General features: G+C 48.4%; 3 protein-coding genes across 3 annotated transcripts; all 3 read left to right on the top strand.

Annotated features, from left to right (window-relative positions):
* Positions 1-612: 612 nt before the first annotated feature.
* LOC119308095 (dihydrolipoyllysine-residue acetyltransferase component 5 of pyruvate dehydrogenase complex, chloroplastic-like) lies at positions 613-4,083 on the top strand. Its single transcript, XM_037584206.1, has 6 exons — positions 613-1,629; positions 1,720-1,911; positions 2,006-2,093; positions 3,336-3,406; positions 3,490-3,573; positions 3,669-4,083. Exons 1-6 carry the CDS (start codon positions 790-792, stop codon positions 3,771-3,773), a joined length of 1,380 nt encoding a protein of 459 aa, XP_037440103.1. The 5' UTR covers positions 613-789; the 3' UTR covers positions 3,774-4,083.
* A 123-nt stretch (positions 4,084-4,206) lies between these two features.
* On the top strand, positions 4,207-5,711 carry LOC119308096. Its single transcript, XM_037584207.1, has one exon. The coding sequence runs from the start codon at positions 4,704-4,706 to the stop codon at positions 5,619-5,621; it is 918 nt and encodes a 305-aa protein (XP_037440104.1). The 5' UTR covers positions 4,207-4,703; the 3' UTR covers positions 5,622-5,711.
* A 561-nt stretch (positions 5,712-6,272) lies between these two features.
* Positions 6,273-7,974, top strand: LOC119309320. The gene is made up of 2 exons (XM_037585346.1): positions 6,273-6,331; positions 7,135-7,974. Exons 1-2 carry the CDS (start codon positions 6,273-6,275, stop codon positions 7,568-7,570), a joined length of 495 nt encoding a protein of 164 aa, XP_037441243.1. The 3' UTR covers positions 7,571-7,974.
* Positions 7,975-21,141: the final 13,167 nt, after the last annotated feature.

The following is a 21,141-nucleotide window of genomic DNA, read 5'->3' as shown; positions in this document are numbered from 1 at the left end:
TTCAAAACCAGAGAGATCGGGTGAGGAGTAGAGCAGGAATTCCGCAGACTTACAAAGTCATTGGGAATCAGGGTGCCCAGGAAATGGTGATGGCGGCTCCACACCATCGCCAACGCTGCCGCAGGAGGAGGCTAGGGCGAAGGGGATCGTCGCGCGGTTTCGATTGTTGGTGCCGCCTTCACCGTAGATGGGAGCGAACAGGGAAGTCGCTCTCGAACCGTCGCCTTCGCATCCGCACAGCAACCACATAAACGCTCGTCATCCCTCGCTGAACTAATGGGCCGGTCCCTTAAGTCCTATCAACCAGCATATTGCGTTTCACCCGCCGGAGTAGCCTCCCCCAGAACAACTAGCCCACGAAACGTAAACGTGGTGCATAGATCAGATTGAACGGTCAGATCATGAAAATTAACGGTCCCAACGTCTGATGGTGTGAGAGGGCATAGATTAGGTGCGGTTATACTTTTTTTATAATAATAAATTGTAGAAATGTATCATGTTAGAAAAATGGTAAGCCATATTAAGCTTTTTTTTAAGGAGTTTGATGGCAATATGGCAATTGGGCTTGTTGTTGCTAGTCAGATTGGAGGAAAACCCAAAGCAGGCAGGGCAGTCAGCGACCGGCCCAAGCCTCCAGCATCGTGCTCCTCGGCTAATCCGCCCCGCCTCCGATACTCCCAAGGCGGCAGCAGCAGCGGCAGCAACAACAACAGCAAGGGAGCCAAGGCGAACTATCTCATAGCCTCACTACCACCCTCTTTCCCTCCTCCTGCCCCTCCCGTCCCCGCAATGGCCGGTCTCCTCCACCTCCACTCTACGCTGCTGCCCTCGGCGTCCCTGCTCCGCCAACGCGGCGGCGCGCAGGCCGTGCCACGGCGCCGGCGCGCGTGCCGGGTGGAGGCCAAGATCCGGGAGATCTTCATGCCGGCCCTCAGTTCCACCATGACGGAGGGCAAGATCGTCGCCTGGAACGCCGCCGAGGGGGACCGCCTCGCCAAGGGCGACCCTGTTGTTGTTGTGGAGTCTGATAAGGCCGACATGGACGTCGAGACCTTCCACAACGGGTTCCTCGCCGCCGTACTCGTCCCCGCAGGAGAGTCCGCGCCCGTCGGCTCCGCCATCGCGCTCCTCGCCGAGTCCGAGGAGGAGATCCCGCTCGCCCGGTCCCAGGCTGCCAACTTCTCCTCCTCCGCCGCCGCTTCGCCGCCGGCTCCCCAGGAAACCGTAGCCCAAGAAGCGTCCCCTGCTCCGCCGCCGCCGCCTCCTCCGGCGCCCGTAGCAGTCTCTGCTCCAGCACCGCCCTCACCGGCCACACAGGGCGGGGCGCGCGTGGTTGCCTCGCCGTACGCCAAGAAGCTCGCAAAGGAGCTCAGCGTTGATCTATTCGCAGTCACTGGCTCTGGCCCAGGGGGGAGAGTTGTGGCAAAGGACGTAGAGGCTGCGGCAGCTGCCCCCAAGAAAGCTGCGCCAGTGCCAGCTGCTCGACAAGATGTTCCATTGGGATCCACGGTGCCATTCACCACAATGCAGGGCGCTGTGAGCAAGAACATGGTGGAGAGCCTTGCTGTGCCGGCGTTCAGGGTCGGGTACACCATCACAACCGATGCTCTCGATGCGCTCTACAAGAAAGTAAGCGCTTAGTGCTCTGTTCAGTACTTACCACCCTTATGTTAGCTGTATGCTGTGAGATAGCTGGATAATTGAGTGAATCTTTTGCAGATTAAGGCAAAGGGGGTGACAATGACAGCGCTGCTGGCGAAGGCTACAGCGATGGCGCTGGTGCAGCATCCTGTGGTGAACTCCAGCTGCAGAGATGGGCAGAGCTTTACTTACAACAGTAGCATCAACATTGCTGTCGCGGTGGCCATCGATGGTGGATTGATAACCCCCGTGCTCCAGGATGCTGATAAGGTTGAATGCTTTGTGTATTTGTTGATTGTTCTGAAGGTTGATGTTTAAACTGATGCTTTTGTCCGAGTTAATCGAGAACTGTTGGTTTGTGCAGCTTGATATTTATTCACTGTCAAGGAAATGGAAGGAGCTGGTTGATAAGGCTCGTGCAAAGCAGCTGCAGCCCCAGGAGTACAACTCGGGTACTTTGTTTACTTCACACAAACTTGAATGTCTAGTGCATTGGATATGCATGTTCTCTGTACGCTGATTCAGATTGGTATAGCCTTATAAAAAACGTCTTACATTATAGGACGGAGGGAGTAGTAAATTCTCAGTGGGGCCTGAAGACGTGCGTCCAGTAGATATTGCTTTAACCAGTTCCACCATTTTTCTTATGATATTGAAATTTACTTCAGTAATAAATAATGTTTATGGCTAACAAACCTCCAGATCACAGTGTGTATAAGTTTCCTTGGATGAACATGTAGTTAATTTCAGGTTGAGAGCAGACCAGAAAAGAACTGAAGTAATTTATATTTTCTTTGTTCTGTTGAAACGTTTTTATAGTCTGGTAGAAAGCTTAACTCATACTTGTGTAATTTAAATTCTTGAGTTATTGTATGGCTGGTTTACAACTCTCTCACACACACATTGATTGAGAGGTTCATCTGAAAAACATTGCCAGCACTGTTATGTCTCTTATTGGACTGTAGCTGAAAAACAAGAGCTGCCTGAAACAGTTGTATTGTTTAATTTGGAAGAAATAGCTATATGAATGTGCTTTACAGAATTTATCGTCTATTAAGAAAGAAATAGAAGGCAAGGTGAGGCACCATGTTATATGTGCCAAACTATACTAATATTGTGCTATGATCTATCCACGGAGCTTCTGAGTCTTCTCTCCTTGGTATATGCTTGTATAGAGTTTCTTTTTAAAAATATAATGTGCTTCATGCCAATGATAGTATTTAGTTTGCATGTACAGGGTTCGTTTGGGTGTTGTTTATGTCAAAAAAGATGACATTTGCTACAGAAACCAGAGCTTGCAAACTAATTTGGCATTTGTTCGGTTGTTCTTATGCTTTCGAAACGTAAGATTAAGTTCAAATCCAGCTGTAGATTGTGGACTGCATGTTTTTTTTTTTTTGCACTGAAGAGATCTGACTGAATTTCTAAAATTCACACGACAAAGCACTGGAATTATTTTTAATCGCATTTTGCTGTGCTACTTGTACCATGTTAAAATCATATGGTACTTCATGGCTAAAGTATCTTGGCCAAAAATTAAGCAGTCACATATAAACTTACCGAAGCTACAAAGTTGCCTATGACCATCTCCTTTACTTTGGTAGTACTTTAGATGTTGGGCACAAGAAACTTGTAGGATCCAACTGTACGTGTATGCTCATGTATGCTAATAACCATCAGTGTTCAATCTGCAGGTACCTTTACTCTTTCAAACCTCGGTATGTTTGGAGTTGATAGATTCGATGCGATCTTGCCACCTGGAACTGTAAGATGAACTCTCCATGTTTCCACTTCTGTTTCATTTAATGCACGACAACCCTTTGGTAATAATGTTTTATCTCAAAACAGGGAGCAATCATGGCTGTTGGCTCATCACAACCGACAGTTGTTGGTACAAAAGATGGTAGAATTGGGATCAAGAGCCAAATGCAGGTAAAAATTAATTGTAGTTTTGGCACTTTTGCTTTCGCACCAACCAATTTGAAGTTAATGATTTTGTGCTTATCTGACCTGACCAATAAATCTAGGTCAATGTTACTGCTGATCATCGGGTTATTTATGGATCTGATCTTGCTGCTTTTCTGCAAACTCTGTCCAAGATAATTGAGGATTCCAAGGACCTTACATTCTAGACGCACCAAATGATTCTTTTTCCCTGATGCGATCACATAGGATGCTTGTCAGTAGATGTGTAGCATGTTGGTGGTGTGAATTAGTTACTTAAGTTGCCAGCTTTGTTGGTATCAGGTAACCTTGTTACCGTCTCCCCATTGGTTTGTTTCTCAATAATCCTTTTACCTTCTGTTCAGATAGGTGTAAGGCATGAGTATCTACCTGAGTGTTTATTAATTGTTGATTACGTTGAGCTCGATGTACAAGTACAATGGATCATGTCACTGCCACCCTTGAATACAAAGAAATGAAATGAACTTTTATCGTCAATGTGGTTAAATTTTATTATTGGATCCACACTGATTTCTGAATTATTTGATCTGTATGTTCCCAAATCTGAGCATATCAATCTCACCAAAAGATGTGACACGGGAGACAAGAAATAGCGAGCTTGGTCGGGTTGTTGCACTTGCAAGGGTGCCAAGGTGAAATTGCTTAAGAAGAATCAGAAGATGAGTGAAATGTGGCACCATATCTGATATGTTTGAATGTTTGTTTTACAAGTGAAGGCCCATGAGTTCTCCCAACCACTCTCATCACACCATAGTCGGGCTATCTGATATTTTGTCTTGTTGTACGTTCCTGGGGCAGCAGATAGTACATTACTTAATTTGCTGGGAAAGCATTCCAGCCTCAGCTCAGCTGTACTGCCACTCATCTATACTTGAAGGGTTCTATTAGGTGGCTGGTCTTGTCTCTTGCTTGACGGCCTTGCCATTTTGTAGTGGAAGCAAAGCAAGCCAGCTGCTTTGATCGATCGCCTTCATAAACCCCTCAAGGAGCTTATTCTTGCTTCCATTTCCATAGCCTGGTGGGAAGCTATTGCCTCCAAAAGCTGCTGCTTCCATTTCTATAGCCTGGTGGGAAGCCATTGCCTGCAAAGCTGCGGCATGGCTGCTGCCTCGTCTGGCTGTGCAGAGGTCGACACCTCTCGCGCGTTCCGGTCTGTCAAGGAGGCAGTCGCCGTGTTCGGTGAGCGCATTCTCGCGACTGAAGCACAGTTCAGGCCGGGTGCACATGCCAACCATCGTGTTGTTAGGGAGAGGAGTTCTTGGCGAGACTCTGTCGCCATTGCTTCCTCAAAAGAGAAGCTTGAGGGCAGTTCTGACCTCATCAAGGGAAGCCACTCAACCAATCCAAACGCCATCGCCGTTGCCATTGCCAAGCACGAGGGAAATAGCAGTGAGCCTGCTAGAATTGTAATGCCAGTGTCTAATGCCCAGCCAATGTACCTGGTCCCGTTGTCTCCACGGTCCCAGGCATCATCGTCGCTGTCTCTAGCCCACGGCGACGGCTACGACAAGCAGGACGGGAAGGAAGCCAATCTCATGATCATGAACTCCATCAAGAAGGTGGAGGAAGAGGCGGCCAAGACAAGGCTGGAGGCGGTGCAGGTCAAGAGGAGGCTGGCCGACCTGGAGCTAGCCATGGCGAACCTCAACGCGAAGCTCCACAGTGCCCTCTCGAGGCTGGCATACATTGAGGCCGACAAGGCGGCGGCCGCAAGGGCCAGCATCCAGCAGAGGGACATCAACACGTCGGCGCTGACGGTCTGGGCCGAGGCCAAGCCCGAGCGGCATCCATTGCGACACCTGCTGAGCCTCGACGATGCCGACGAGGAGGTGAAGCATGGCCAGGAAAGGGAGATGACGACGACAACGACAAAGAGGAAGATGCAGAAGCAGAAGCCAATCATGCCCCTTGTTGTTCCGCTCATCAGTGAGGTGCTTTTCTCCAAGAAGAAGAGGATGAACGACAAGGAGAGGTTGTACCTGAAGGAGCTCTACAGCTTGCTAAGGCTGTCTTGATCGGTGGTATCCATGCTGATTAAACTTGTGCTGATGTGTATGATTGTTTGATCTGCACACATACCTAACTAATTTGAAAATATTTTCTCAGGTTCTGTGTTTAACTATTTTATTAATCGCGTGAATGAATGGATTAGGGGGAATGATCAAATGTTTGCAGTTTGCAAATTATAGTAATTATTACGTATAGCATTATGCACGTGAGGTTAATCGATCCCATATATTTCATGCAATTGACCATGCTACTATTATAGGGCATCCTCAAGTGACTCCCTGCCTTTCAGTTACCATGGGTTGAATATTGAGCTCTTTTACAGTACCCCTAAATGATTATGAGCCCTCCATTTCTGTTAATCCAATGGATGATCTTAATTGGTACTCCAACAAGTGTACAAGAGAGTACCAGCTAAAAAAGCAAGGGAGTACCTCGAGCTTAGGGGTAAAAATGTAATCTAGAAGCAAATTGTTTAATTTATTATTATCGTCTAAGTATGGCTGCTACATAATAACGTTTCAACTTGAACGTGATTAATTATATTTGGAACCATAATTCTTCACTGGGATAGACGTCGGCAGAGGCGGCCCCGTGGCAGAGGCGGCCATCAAGATATGGTCGCCAAGCCAAGAACTTGTTAGAGGCGTCGACCGGGTATGGTCACCAACCAGGGCCACGCTGAAGCAAGAGGACCAGGGGGAGGCAAGATCACCAGGTCGGTCGGAGCTCCATCATGCGGGCGTTGTCTAAATACTGGACGTTCATATGTGCGGTTGATCTGGCTGATAAGGTTCAACATGAAAGGACGGGGATCTGGCTGCTTTTATAGAGGCAGGCTTGGTATCTGGCGGTGGTGATGAACGAGTTGCTTGCAATCGATCCCTCTTACCATAACAATGATATTTTTTGTTTTATTTGCCTGTGTAAATGAGCGATCTTGTATGATTTTCCAGAATTTGTAGCCAAGGTCTATTAGATTGATATACATCCCGTGCAATGAAAATCAGATCCGTCCACTGATTGATAGAGTTTTTTATCCTTGTTTGATTTGAGAGATCAATCTGCGCTTGTTATCTATTCATTGGCCGTGCTTTGCGAAAGAGAGCAGGCGGCAATGGCGCCGTCGTCAACACCACGGTGCAGCGAGGTAGGAAGCCCTGCACGAGGGATTACATTGGCGGCGGCACGCGTAACAGATAGGCCGATAAACACTCTCGTTGCCAAACAGTTTTTACGAGATCTAGTCACAAAGAAATCAGTTAAGACCATGAGAAAAATGACTAGACTACCCTTTGAAGTGGACGGTCGGATTTTAGTGGTACTCCATCCCTTCTTAGGAGAGTACCAGGGTACCGTTTTCCAACCGCATTGGCGACGCGCGCCACAAAAGAACGAACACCGAAGACAGATCAAAACTTTTGCCGGTTTACAATTAACAACCAAGAATCAATGCAATTGCGAAGATCGATCGCATGATTTTCGGAGCGCAGTGTTCATCATGGTCTTTTGATTAACCAGAGGTTCTTGGAGGTCTGGTGCTGAGGGTCGATTGATCGATGGGGCAGCCCGATCAGGCAAGGCCGCCGGGAGCGTGTGCGTGTGTGTGGTTGCGGTGCTCCTCCTCGCCGTGCTCGCCGGAGGCGGGTGCCTGGTGCTCTACGTGACGCTGCCGCCGGCCGAGGTGCCGCAATTGCTTCCCATTGCCGGACTCGCGCTCGTCGCGCTCCCCTGGGCGTTCTGGATCGCCACGTGCGCCTACAGTTGCTGCTGCTCGCGTTCGTCGCCTCCGGCTCAGGCGGCGGGGGCCGTGGAGCGGCAGCCTTCCAGGTCGGCCGCGGTGGTACCGCTGCCGAGCAGCACGAACATCAAGAGCGCGCTTAGAGCATCTCCAGCCGTTGAGCCCCTCAGGAGGCTTTTTGTTCGCCGCTTGGGGGGCTGCCAGCGGAAATTTTGACCTGGGGACGAAAATGTTTTCAGCCGTGTTCACCCCCAAACCGTGCCCAGACCGCGCCCGCCCCAGGCCACGGCCGGCCCGGCCTCGCCGCCGAGCTCGCTCCTCCGCATGAGGGTTCGCTGGCCACCTTCATTCCTGTGCGTACAAGTACTCGTGCCCAGCTAGCTAGCTAGCAAAGCAGAGCCAATTGATTCGGCTGTGTGCGCGCTTGCTAGCTAGCTAGCTTGGCTCGTTTGACACAGGCGGCCAGCCACACCTGCGGCGTCCACGCGAACGGCCGGTCACCTCGAGCATGCTCCGACCGCGCCTCTTCGTTTCTCCACCGCGTGCCCTGCATCTTCGGCCCCAGCGTCGGCGCGCCCGCTTTGTCCTGCGCCTACATCGACCCCGACTCCGCGCAGGTCTGCACCGTCCCGCTCGGCCTCCGTTCCCGCGCCTCGGCCGTCTTCGCATTGGCCCGGCCTCCGCCCGAGCCTGCCGTCTCACGCGCCCGCGTCCGGCCCTGCTCCCGAGCCGGCTGCTGCTCCGTGGTTGGCAGGAGGCTCCGTCGACGCGCCCGCCTCATCCCGGGCCGGCTGCGCCCCGGTCCTTCGTCGCCGGGTCCCCCGCACCTCCCGCTACCTGGCCCCGTGCCGCGTTGCATCGCATGCGGCCCCGCTCGTCCTCGCCCGAGCTTGCCCTGCCACTGGCTTGCCGGCCGCCTCCCCGGACGGCTACGAGGCGCTGGAGAGGGATTCGGGGCCTCCTCGAGCACGCCGGACGCCGACCACGCCCACCCGAGCTGGACACCAGACTCCTCCAGCATCGCTCCGCCCCGCGCCGATGTTCTCCGCGCTCGAGAGAGAGAGAGAGAGGGGCAGGCGAGAAGAAAGAGGAAAAGAGAGGAGAGAGGTTGTGGGAGGCCGATAGTGGGCCAACCGCAAGAAAAAGGCGTCGCCGGCACGCCCATGTGCTCCCCAGGGGGCTGGGTTTGGGGTGGTACTGCCGACGTCAATTTTCTTTAAATCTGGCGAAAAGTGGGGCTTTGGGAACGCGAGTGGGGAAATATTTTAGTGCCGACGCCCAAAAAATAACCGTGGGAGACGTCTTGGGGGGCCGGCTGGAGATGCTCTTAGCAAGAAGCACAAGCGATCTCCAGCGGCGTCAACCAGCGACGCGCGGCGGATGCACTTCGGGGAGTCCATCATTCTCGGAGACGAGGAGAAGGACGATACCTCGTCGGTGAATTCGCACGAGAGCGAGGCGCCGCTCGCCTGCTCCGAGCATCCTTCCTGATTTAGATATGTACAGGACGTACACCACACACGTAATAGATTACTCCTTCCATTCCAAAATACAGGTAATACAAAGTGGACCGCGGAATAGTTTCTTCATATCCACGTGACATTTAACAACACAACAGTTTCTTTGGAGAAATCCATTTTTCTTCAGAGGAAGACATTTTCTTCTAACTGTCACCATTTAATCTCGCGCTGCAACTAAAATTGCCAGAAAAATGCATTCACTTGTCATCTCCCTCCCAGGGATCATTCACATGTTAGTATATCTGATATAAATACGGTTGATTGTGACAATACGAGTGCGCAGGGAGAGAGACATGCTTCTCACCATTGACCTCTCCCTTGCGATTGCTGATCAACCATTTCTTTCTCTTGGACAATTTGATGCGGAGCATCCCTCGCTCATCCCCATGGACGTATCGACATCTTCCTCAACACCACTTGGACCCATGACAAGAGCTAGAGCAAAGGCTATCGAAGATAAGGTGAACTCGCTCCTTTCCGAACTTCCTCTCTCTACTCACGAGACTTGGCTACTACCTCATATGGACACTCTGTGTGTGATCAGATACCTGGAGGAAAGCCATGGTGCATCTACATCCATCGAACAAGGAGGCAAAGCTACCAACCGCGAAGATCAAGAAGAAGATCCATCGGAGAAAGCTCCAGCCACCGGACGACCGGTCGGGACCGGACGTCCGGCGCCTGAAGCCCCAGCTGCCAAGTCCCAGCCAACGCAGGCCCCAGCGAGCGGACATCCGTCCCAGACCGGACGACCGGCCACGCTCTCCAGCGATCGGACGACCGAAGTCCCCGGACGTCCGGCACCTCCCAATAGAATGAATATTTACGGAAGTATGAAGATTCCGGACGTCCGGCGCCTCCTCCACAGAACGCATCCAGCGGACGTCCGACGACACCGGACGACCGGACCCCCATGAGCCACCGGACGACCGGTCCCCAGCAGACGTCCGGTACCTGTCTGCGCACAGTTTCGGGCCGAAGCCCATGTACCCCTCCACTCCGTCCCCTTTGCACTAAGACTATAAATAGGTCTCTCCTACCTCCTAGCTAGGGTTAGCATTGGATTAGCTCATGTTTGTGTGAGAGCCTTTGCTCATCCACTTGGATACTTCTCCTCGGAGTTCACGACCTCTTCGGAGAAGATCCCCCAAGCGGATTCAAGACCCCTTTCTAGGGAAGAACATCAAGGCCTCCTTGCGGAGAAGAACGGTCCGTTTGTATCCTTACCTTTGTTGATCTTGAACCTTGTGCTACCTTATGTGTGTGGTGATCTAGCACTTGTGTGATTGATTCCTTGTCGGTTTAGTGTTTCTCTCTCGTTTTCCCCCCGTGTTTCCCCTTTGTGCTTACGCGTGTTCTTCGTGATTCCCCGTAGGATTCACTCCAAACGTGAAAGATCGTCGCCATAGGGTTCCGCCCTACATCATCTTGGTATCATGAGCCACGTTGATCACGTTTTTGGAGCCCCTACCCCGTGTTTTCTAGCTTGATTTTGTTGTTTTCGTTCTAAATCCGAAAATCCCCACCAAAAATAGCCCCAATTTTTTTTTTGTGATTTGTTGGTGAGTTGAGATTTTGTTGGATTTGGTTCATGGATTTGAGTTGCTACGTGTGGATCTAGCTTTCTCCTCCCTCCCCACCTTTTTCCATCCACCAATCCGCTCGATTTCGACATCACCACCTCCATCCACCCCGAAATCGTGCAGTTCATCTCGTGCCCGAATTTCGCCCAGGCACCGGACGACCGGAATCTACCGGACGTCCGACGACCGGACGACCGTAAAAACCGGACGTCCGTGAAACTCTGACAAAACTGAATTTTTCAGTTCGGCCACCACCACAACCCCACCTTCCACCACATCTTCCAAACTCACATACACCACCATCCTCCCCAATACCTCCGATGACGATTTTAACATATTTTGGTCCTTGAGATTTTGAATTGTGGCTCCCGTGTCCTATTGTGTTTTGGCTATTTAGGTACGGTTCGACTTCATCATCACCACGGCTCATCTTCACAAGGGTCTCATCATCGCCAAGGACGGTAACTTCGACGACATCTTTGTCATACCTTGCAATTGCATTGATACCCCACATGGCCCTACTTTTGCGTAGCTTACCCATCGAGACTAGCCATTGAGTATTGCCGGCAACGTCACTTGTGCACATTAGTGATAATACTCCATATCATACATACCATACCATCGTGGTGCATATCTTGGAATCAACTTGTGTGTCACAAAGTTGTCATCGCATACACAATTTCTATCTTGGTTCGTGAAGTTTTGCATGAGAAAAGAGCTCAGAAGTGAAAGAGCCACCCAAGCTTTTAAGCAAAGAGGAAAGATAAGCAAAGAGCTTATGAGGAAGAACCATAGCATCATACACCATTAAGATTGTCATATAAGATCATCTTGGATCATAGCACCGAAACACCATACATATAGCATACTTGGGATAGAGATCGTTGCATTTTTGCCTAGTAGGTTGTGCACAAGTTCCGTATCCGCCTATTGTGCAATCGTGCTAGCGTCTCTCTAGTATTGTGCAACAAGAGCATTTTCGTGGGTTCCACATTTTGGCTCACTTTTGGTTTGCACAATCCCATCTATCTATTTGCGTGTGTGTTCCCGTGTTCCACTATTTTGCTTGGTCTACTTGTTGCATTTGCAAATTTGTGAATCATTTCCAACATTATTGAAGATCACTTACTATTGCATCAAATTTTATGCCACCATCCTAACCAAGCTCCACCATAAGCTTTTACTTGTGTAGGTGTGAGAACCAACAAGAATTGGTACCAATAGTGCTATTTCATTGTCCGTATTTGAGTGAACTTGATTCATCATCAACATCGGTCAAAGGTACATTGGTATAAGTTCTTCTCCTCCTACCACTCACATTTTGCTTGAAATGATGGATAGGCCAAGTACTTCTACCAACCCACTCTTCATCGAGCAAGACGACGACATGTCATCATACGTCACCAAGAGCCACCTCTTTGGTGCACAACGAGCATTGCATCAAGAGCAACAAGCAATGAACGACCTCATCAACAACCTCGCCACCGACTTGCGACTCTCCGAGCAACGTACAAGAGACTACTTCGACAACAAGCTCGACGCGCACAAGCAAGAGAACGATGCAAGAATGGACGAGATCCGCGCCTTGTTGGTGAACCGGTCTCCTTCTACATCGTCATACTCAAGACGGAGCCACTCAAGTCGACACTCCGATGACTCCTTCTCCGGCTCAAGTACACCGTCTTCGAACACTCTTCGACGAGCCGCGCGTCAAGACCGTCATGCATCTCGCAACCCGCTACACGTCAAGCATTCACAAGAGCAAGTCGATGAGCAAGTCCCTCGTCCTCAATCAAACCAAGTAGCGTTTGCTCAAGCTCAAGAACAACAACGTCTTCATCGCCAAGAAGAACAAGAACGAGCGCGTCTACACCAAGAGCAAGAAGACGCCGAGGCTCAATGTCTTTAACAACAACAACGAGAAGCACAAGGTCTTGAGGCGGAACGTGCCCTTCAAGCATCAAGTCGAGCTATCGCCAACCGCAATCGCGAACGGTGCAATCAAGAGGAAGCCCTTCGAGAAGAAATCCAAGAGAGGAACTACCATCCACGTGTCCAACGTCAAGCTACACAAGCTCCCTCACAAGCTCATCAAGCTCAACCTCAACCTCAAGGTCAACAAGAGCAAGTTGATCATGGACTTCCTCCACGCCAAGAGCAACATGAGGATGATTACCCTCCACGTCAAGGGCGTCATCATCACCATCGCCAAAAACACAATGAAGATCAACGCTATGGCAAGCTCAAATTCACAATGCCCAAGTTCAATGGAAGCAATGATCCCGAAGAGTACCTCTCATGGGCATTGAAGGTCGACAAAATCTTTCGTTTGCACAACTATGAGGAAGAGAAGAAGATCGCTATGGCATCACTTGAGTTCCAAGACTATGTGCTCATATGGTGGGAACAAGTCCTTGAGCGCTGACAAGCAAGAGGTGAACCTCCAATCACCACTTGGGCTCAAATGAAGGATGTCATGCGAGCACGTTTTGTGCCAACCTACTATAACCGCGATCTCTTAAAGAAGCTACAACTCCTCAAGCAAGGAACAAAGAGTGTTGAAGAATACTACAAGGAAATGGAGATTGCCATGATTCGAGCCAATGTCACGGAGGATGATGAGCAAACAATGGCACGATTCTTGAATGGACTCAATCATCCCATCAAGAAGATCGCCGACTTCCAACCCTACTGCAACCTCATTGAGCTCGTGCATCAAGCTACAAAGGCGGAACGCCAAGTGCAAGATGACTTCAAGTACGCCAAGTACTCCTCCAAGACCTACGGCTTCTCCAATAACCAAGTTTCAACAACTACTCCAACTTCGACATCAACCAAGCCTTCTCCAAGCAACGACGACAAGTTAAGTTACAAGAAAACTTCCACAAGTTCGAGTCGTCTTCCTCCTACTACAAGCAACTTCAAGTCGCGTGCTTCGTCATCTACTCCAACCGATGAGAGTGTCAAGACAAGCTCCTTCAAGTGTTTCACTTGCGGCGGCCGAGGCCACAAGTCCTATGAATGCACAAACAAGCGCACCATGATCCTCAACGATGATGGCACCTACGACTCAATGAGTGAAGATGAAATGGAAGCTCTTGAGCAAGTGGCCATGCATAGGCGAGTGAATGAGGATAAAGATGATAGAGTCTTTTGTGATGAGGATTCGAGCCCCGCTCTCGTTGTCTCCAAGGTCTTGACCCTTCAACATCAACAAGAAGAAGACCAACGATGCCACATCTTCCACACAAAGGCCGGGATCAATGGAAGGTCCGTCAAGGTCATCATCGACGGAGGTAGATGCCACAACTTAGCAAGTGAAGAACTATGCTCCAAGCTTCAATTGGTCAAGAAGAAGCATCCGCACCCCTACAAGGTTCAATGGCTAAGTGACTCCGGCACTATACGAGTTGAGCATACGGTCCAAGTCTCCTTCAAAATAGGTGCATATGAGGACACTTTGGAGTGTGATGTGGTCCCAATGACCGTTTGCCACCTCCTTCTTGGTCGACCATGGCAATTCGACCGTGGTGTCTTCCACAACGGGCGTACCAATCATTATAGCTTCAAGATGAAAGGGAAGGAATATGTGCTACGACCTATGTCTCCTAGTCAAGTGATAGCCGACAAGCAAGCCACCCACCATAGAGAGAAGAGTGAAAAAGAGATCCACCAAAAAGTGAGTGAGAGCCACAAGCCAAACTCGAGCGCCTCTTCGCCTAGAGAGAAAAATCTCATACTATTTGCCACAAAAAGTGAGATGAGGGAAGTGTGTGAGAACCCATCGAGTGTGATGCACTTCGTCCTTGTGAGCAAGGATGGAGAACCAAAAACTAATACCATTCACGAGCTACCTTTGGTGTTTCAATCTCTTTTGCAGGAATTTCAAGATGTCTTACCCGATGAGCTACCTCCGGGTCTACCTCCTCTACGAGGCATTGAGCATCGAATCGACCTCATCCCCAGAGTGCCACTTCCAAACAAAGCTCCATACCGTGTCAATCCTGAAGAAACCAAGGAGATTCAACGGCAAGTACAACAACTAATCGACAACGGTCATGTACGTGAAAGCTTAAGCCCTTGTGCCGTTCCCGTTATACTAGTGCCTAAGCCCGATGGAAGTTTCCGCTTGTGTTCCGATTGTAGACCTATAAATGCTATCACCGTTCGCTATAGGCATCCCATCCCTCGCTTAGATGATATGCTTGATGAACTTAGTGGAGCCAAAATTTTCTCAAAAATTGATCTTAAAAGTGGCTATTATCAAATACGCATTCACGAGGGTGATGAATGGAAAACTGCTTTCAAAACCAAATTTGGCTTATATGAGTGGTTAGTTATGCCTATGGGTTTATCGGAGGCTCCCGGTACTTTTGTGCGTCTCATGCATCATGTACTTCGACCTTATATTGGAGTCTTTGTTGTGGTTTACTTCGATGATATTCTTGTGTTTAGCAAAACCATGAAAGAGCACCTTGATCATGTTAGGGCTGTTTTACAAACACTTCGCAAGGAAAGTCTTTATGCCAACATGAAAAAGTGCACATTTGGTGTTGACAAAGTGGTTTTCTTGGGTTTCGTTGTATCTTCCAAGGGTGTCCATGTTGATGAAACTAAAATTGAAGCAATTAAAACTTGGCCCCAACCCACCAATTTGCAACAAGTGCGTAGTTTTCTTGGTCTTGCGGGTTTTTATCGCCGCTTTGTGAAAGATTTTAGCACAATAGCTGCTCATTTGCATGCTTTGAGTAAGAAGAATGCTCCTTTTGTTTGGGGATCTCTGCAATCCACCGCTTTTGATGAGCTCAAATCTTTGCTTACTCATGCTCCGATTCTTGCTTTTCCCAATTTTGACAAAACTTTTGAGGTTCATTGTGATGCAAGTGGTACCGGAATTGGCAGAGTTTTGATGCACGAAAAACGAGCCATTGCATATTTTAGTGAAAAACTCTCCGGTGCTCAACTTAACTATCCCATATATGACAAAGAATTGTATGCTTTAGTGCGTGTACTACATGTTTGGGAACATTATCTTAGACCTCATGAGTTTGTCATCCATACCGATCATGAAACGCTTAAGTACTTGAAAGGTCAAAATAAGTTGAACAAGCGTCATGCCAAATGGAGTGAATTTACCGAATTTTCCCCCTATGTGATCAAATACATTAAGGGTAAGGAAAATGTAGTTGCGGATGCGCTTTCACGCATATGTACGCTTGTCACTAAACTTGAGTTGATTGTTATTGGTTTTGAGCACATCAAAGACTTGTATGCTAATGATCCATCTTTTGCTATTCCTTATGCTAAGTGTTTGACACATACTTCTTGGGAACAATATTATATCAAGGATGCTTATCTTATGAAAGCTAACAAACTTTGCATTCCCGAGTCTTCCCTTCGTTTGCTACTTTTGCAAGAGGCTTATGGAGGTGGACTCATGGGAAACTTTGGACGAGATAAGACATTCCCCACGCTCTCCAAGAACTACTTTTGGCCCAAGATGTTTCGAGACATCTCACGCTTCACCACCCGATGCTCTACATGTCGCAAAGCTAAGTCTAAAGCTCAATCTCATGGTCTTTACATGCCTCTTCCTATTCCTTATCAACCTTGGGAAGACATTAGCATGGACTTTGTACTTGGTTTGCCTAGAACTCAAAATGGAAAGGATTCCGTGTTTGTTGTTGTGGACCGATTTTCTAAGATGGCACATTTCATTCCTTGCAACAAGATAGACGATGCTTCACATGTTGCAAATCTCTTTTGTAGGGAAATCTTGCGTCTCCATGGAGTACCAAAGACAATCGTCTCCGACCGCGACGTCAAGTTCTTGAGTTACTTTTGGAAGACCCTATGCGCCAAGCTCGGAATCGAGCTCTTGTTCTCATCCGCATACCATCCTCAAACCGACGGCCAAACGGAGGTGACAAACCGGACTCTCTCCACTCTACTTCGCGTGTTGATCAAGAAGAACATCAAGGAGTGGGAGGCATGTCTACCCATCGCCGAGTACGCCTACAACCATGCAAGACATTCGACTACCGGCAAGTCCCCCTTCGAGGTCGTCTACGGCTTCAACCCGTTGTCACCATTGGACATTCTACCTCTTCCTCTACAAGAGCGCACCAACATGGATGCGAGTGCACGGGCAAGCTACATCAAGAAGATGCATGAAGATACATGGCACACCATCGAGCGCCAAGTACAATGACTAGCGACCAAGCTCAACGTCAACAAGCAACCCATGATCTTCAACATCGGCGATCTTGTGTGGATACATCTTCGAAAGGACCTCTTCCCGAACGAACGCAAGTCCAAACTTCTCCCTCGAGCCGATGGATCCTTCAAGGTGATAGCACGCTACAACGACAATGCCTACAAGATAGACCTACCACGAGGCAAGTACAATGTGAGCGACATCTTCAACGTCAAGGACCTTGCGCCATACCATGGAGATGAAGTTTTTGATCCGTGGTCGGATCTTTCCCAAGGGGGGGGGAGATGATGCGGAGCATCCCTCGCTCATCCCCATGGACGTATCGACATCTTCCTCAACACCACTTGGACCCATGACAAGAGCTAGAGCAAAGGCTATCGAAGATTAGGTAAACTCGCTCCGTTCCGAACTTCCTCTCTCTACTCACGAGACTTGGCTACTACCTCATATGGACACTCTGTGTGTGATCAGGTACCTAGAGGAAAGCCATGGTGCATCTACATCCATCGAACAAGGAGGCAAAGCTACCAACCGCGAAGATCAAGAAGAAGATCCACCAGAGAAAGCTCCAGCCACCGGACGACCGGTCGGGACCGGACGTCCGGCGCCTGAAGCCCTAGCTGCCAAGTCCCAGCCAACACAGGCCCCAGCGAGCGGACGTACGGCCCAGACCGGACGACCGGCCATGCTCTCCAGCGAGCGGACGACCGAAGTCCCTGGACGTCCGGCACCTCCCAACAGAATGAATATTAACGGAAGTATGAAGATTCCGGATGTCTGGCGCCTCCTTCACAGAACGCATCCAGCGGACGTTCGACGACACCGGACGACCGAACCCCCATGAGCCACCGGACGACCGGTCCCCAGCGGACGTCCGGCACCTGTCTGCGCACAGTTTCGGGCCAAAGCCCATGTACCCCTCCACTCCGTCCCCTTTTGCACTAAGACTATAATTAGGTCTCTCCTACCTCCTAGCTAGGGTTTGCATTGGATTAGCTCATGTTTGTGTGAGAGCCTTTGCTCATCCACTTGGATACTTCTCCTCGGAGTTCACGACCTCTTCGGAGAAGATCCCCCAAGCGGATTCAAGACCCCTTTCTAGGGAATAACATCAAGGCCTCCTCGCGGAGAAGAACGGTCCCTTTGTATCCTTACCTTTGTTGATCTTGAACCTTGTGCTACCTTATGTGTGTGGTGATCTAGCACTTGTGTGATTGATTCCTTGTCGGTTTAGTGATTCTCTCTTGTTTTCCCCCCGTGTTTCCCCTTTGTGCTTCCGCGTGTTCTTCGTGATTCCCCGTAGGATCCACTCCAAATGTGAAAGATCGTCGCCATAGGGTTCCACCCTACATCACAATTTTTCAAGCGAGGACGCGTTCTGGTCTGGGTTTGGATAAGAGGTTTTTTACTGGGGTTTCCAATGCTTGGAGCATCTACAACCGGAGTCCTCATATTCTCCCCAAACGTCCGAACGGAGAACCCAACCACTGCCCGGACATGAGAGAAGGAAAAAAGTCGCCCAACCGGACCACACACTTTGTATGGGCGTGTTCGAGCAGTACACAAATTACTATACCCAACCCATATATGAAGAAGATACAGGGATGTTCGGGTAGTGCGCCACATAGGATGTGGCCCACCGCGGGCCACCTTTTCTCGTTCTTTATTCTTTCTTTTCTCCCACCTCTCTCTCTCTTCATCTCCACCAATCACATGTGACCGAACAAATTGGGATGTGTGGTTGTTTTGCAAGGAATGTAAAGGGTCAAAGTGGACACCTATCAGACGCTTTCACAGAAATTTGAGGGGTCAGATTTGTGCATCGTGGTTGTAGATGCTCTTACCGAGCTTAGAGAGAAGGCCGATCCGAGAAGAGGGGGGAGGTCGATGAGAGAGAGAATGCACTAAAATGAACATCCAAGGGCCCAGGTAGTCGTTGCGATATGATGCAACAATCTCTTAAAATAGTTGAGATGGTAGAGAACAAGCATATTAATGGACCAGAAAAAACGCAGGGTCAAAAACAAGTAGCCTTGGTACGATGGTAACAGAGGCATATGATTTTACCTAAGTTCGGGCTCTCTCGAAGAGATAAACCCTACGTCTTGCTTTGATTGTATTAATTTCGAGGCAGTACAACTTACAGGTTGATCTATGATAACCCACAAGTATAGGGGATCGCAACAACTTTCGAGGGTAGAGTATTCAACCCAATTTTTTTGATTCGACACAAGGGGAGCCAAAGAATATTCTTGAGTATTAGCAGTTGAGTTGTCAATTCAACCACACCTGGATAACTTAGTATCTGCAGCAAAGTGTTTAGTAGCAAAGGTGGTATGATAATAAAGGTAGCGGTAGCAAAAGTAAAGATAAATGTTTTTGGGTTTTTGTAGTAGTTGTAACAGTAGCAACGGAAAAGTAAATAAGCAAAGAACAATATGTGAAAAGCTCGTAGGCAATGGATCAGTGATGGATAATTATGCCGGATGCGATTCCTCATGCAATAGTTATAACATAGGGTGATATAGAACTAGCTCCAATTCATTAATGTAATGTAGGCATGTATTCCATAAATAGTCATACGTGCTTATGGAAAAGAACTTGCATGACATCTTTTGTTCTACCCTCCCGTTGAAGCAGGGTCCTAGCGGAAACTAAGGGATATTAAGGCCTCCTTTTAATAGAGAACCGGAACAAAGCATTAGCACATAGTGAATACATGAACTCCTCAAACTACGGTCATCACCGAGAAGTATCCCGATTATTGTCACTTCGGGGTTGTCGGATCATAACACATAATAGGTGACTATAGACTTGCAAGATAGGATCAAGAACACACATATATATTCATGAAAACATAATAGGTTCATATCTGAAATCATGGCACTCGGGCCCTAGTGACATGCATTAAGCATAGCAAAGTCATAGCAACATCAATCTCAGAACATAGTGGATACTAGGGATCAAACCCTAACAAAACTAACTTGATTACATGGTAAATCTCATCCAACCCATCACCGTCCAGCAAGCCTACGATGGAATTACTCACGCACGGCGGTGAGCATCATGAAATTGGTGATGGAGGATGGTTGATGATGACGACGGCGATGAATCCCCCTCTCCGGAGCCCCGAACAGACTCCAGATCAGCCCTCCCGAGAGAGATTAGGGCTTGGCGGCGGCTCCGTGTCGTAAAACGCGATGCAACTTTTTCCCTGATTTTTTTCTCCCCGAACGTGAATATATGGAGTTGGAGTTGATGTCGGTGGAGGTCCAGGGGGCCCACGAGATAGGGGGCCGCGCCCTAGGGGGGGCGCCCCCCTGTCTCGTGGACAGGCTGTGGCCCCCCTGGCATTAATTCTTTCGCCAAAAATTCTTGTTAATTCCAAAAAGTGCCTCCGTGGATTTCCAGTACATTCCAAGAACTTTTCTTTTCTACACATAAAACAACACCATGCCAGTTCTGCTGAAAACATCGTCAGTCCTGGTTAGTTTCATTCAAATCGTGCAAGTTAGAGTCCAAAACAAGGGCAAAAGTGTTTGGTAAAGTAGATACGTTGGAGACGTATCAACTCCCCCAAGCTTAAACCTTTGCTTGTCCTCAAGCAATTCAGTTGATAAACTGAAAGTGATAAAGAAAAACTTTTACAAACTCTGTTTGCTCTTGTTGTTGTAACATGAAAAGTCAGCATTCAAGTTTCAGCAAATATTATGAACTAACCATACTCACAATAACACATAGGTATCACAATTACTCATATCAATAGCATAATCAGCTAGCGAGCCATAATAATAAAACTCGGATGACAACACTTTCTCAAAATAATCATAACATGATATAACAAAATGGTATCTCGCTAGCCCTTTCTGAGACCGCAAAACATAAATGCAGAGCACCTTTAAAGATCAAGGACTGACTAAACATTGTAATTCATGGTAAAAGAGATCTAGTCAAGTCATACCCAATATAAACCAATAATAATGAATGCAAATGACAGTGTGCTCTCCAGCGGGTGCTTTTAATAAGAAGGGTGATGACTGCTACGTCTTGAGCTTGCGTTGGTTTTCCTCGAAGAGGAGAGGGTGATGCAGAAAAGTGTAGCATGATTATTTTCCTCAGTTTTGAGAACCAATGTATCAATCCAGTAGGAGGCTCCTCAAAAGTCCCACGCACCTACACAAACAAACTGAGAACTCGCAACCAACGCAATAAAGGGGTTGTCAATCCCTTCACGGCCACTTGCGAAAGTGAGATCTAATAAAGATAGTATGATAAGATAAATATATTTTTGGTATTTTATGATATAGATGCAAAAAGTAAAGATGCAAATAAAGGTAGATTGAAAGCAAATATGATAAGAGATAGATCGGGGGCCATAGGTTTCACTAGTGGCTTCTCTCAAGATAGCATAAGTATTACGGTGGGTGAACAAATTACTGTCGAGCAATTGATAGAAAAGCGCATAGT

The sequence above is a fragment of the Triticum dicoccoides genome, chromosome 5B (genome assembly GCF_002162155.2).
Source record: "Triticum dicoccoides isolate Atlit2015 ecotype Zavitan chromosome 5B, WEW_v2.0, whole genome shotgun sequence".
Lineage (NCBI taxonomy): Eukaryota > Viridiplantae > Streptophyta > Magnoliopsida > Poales > Poaceae > Triticum > Triticum dicoccoides.
This window is presented reverse-complemented; position numbering and strand designations above follow the sequence as displayed.

Coding starts and splice junctions, on each gene's coding strand:
- LOC119308095 (XM_037584206.1), top strand. CDS start 790: ATGGCCGGTCTCCTCCACCTCCACTCTACGCTGCTGCCCTCGGCGTCC. Junction 2,094..3,335: donor GCCCCAGGAGTACAACTCGG/GTACTTTGTTTA, acceptor TTCAATCTGCAG/GTACCTTTACTCTTTCAAAC. Junction 3,574..3,668: donor GGATCAAGAGCCAAATGCAG/GTAAAAATTAAT, acceptor CAATAAATCTAG/GTCAATGTTACTGCTGATCA.
- LOC119308096 (XM_037584207.1), top strand. CDS start 4,704: ATGGCTGCTGCCTCGTCTGGCTGTGCAGAGGTCGACACCTCTCGCGCG.
- LOC119309320 (XM_037585346.1), top strand. CDS start 6,273: ATGGTCACCAACCAGGGCCACGCTGAAGCAAGAGGACCAGGGGGAGGC. Junction 6,332..7,134: donor GGGGGAGGCAAGATCACCAG/GTCGGTCGGAGC, acceptor TTGATTAACCAG/AGGTTCTTGGAGGTCTGGTG.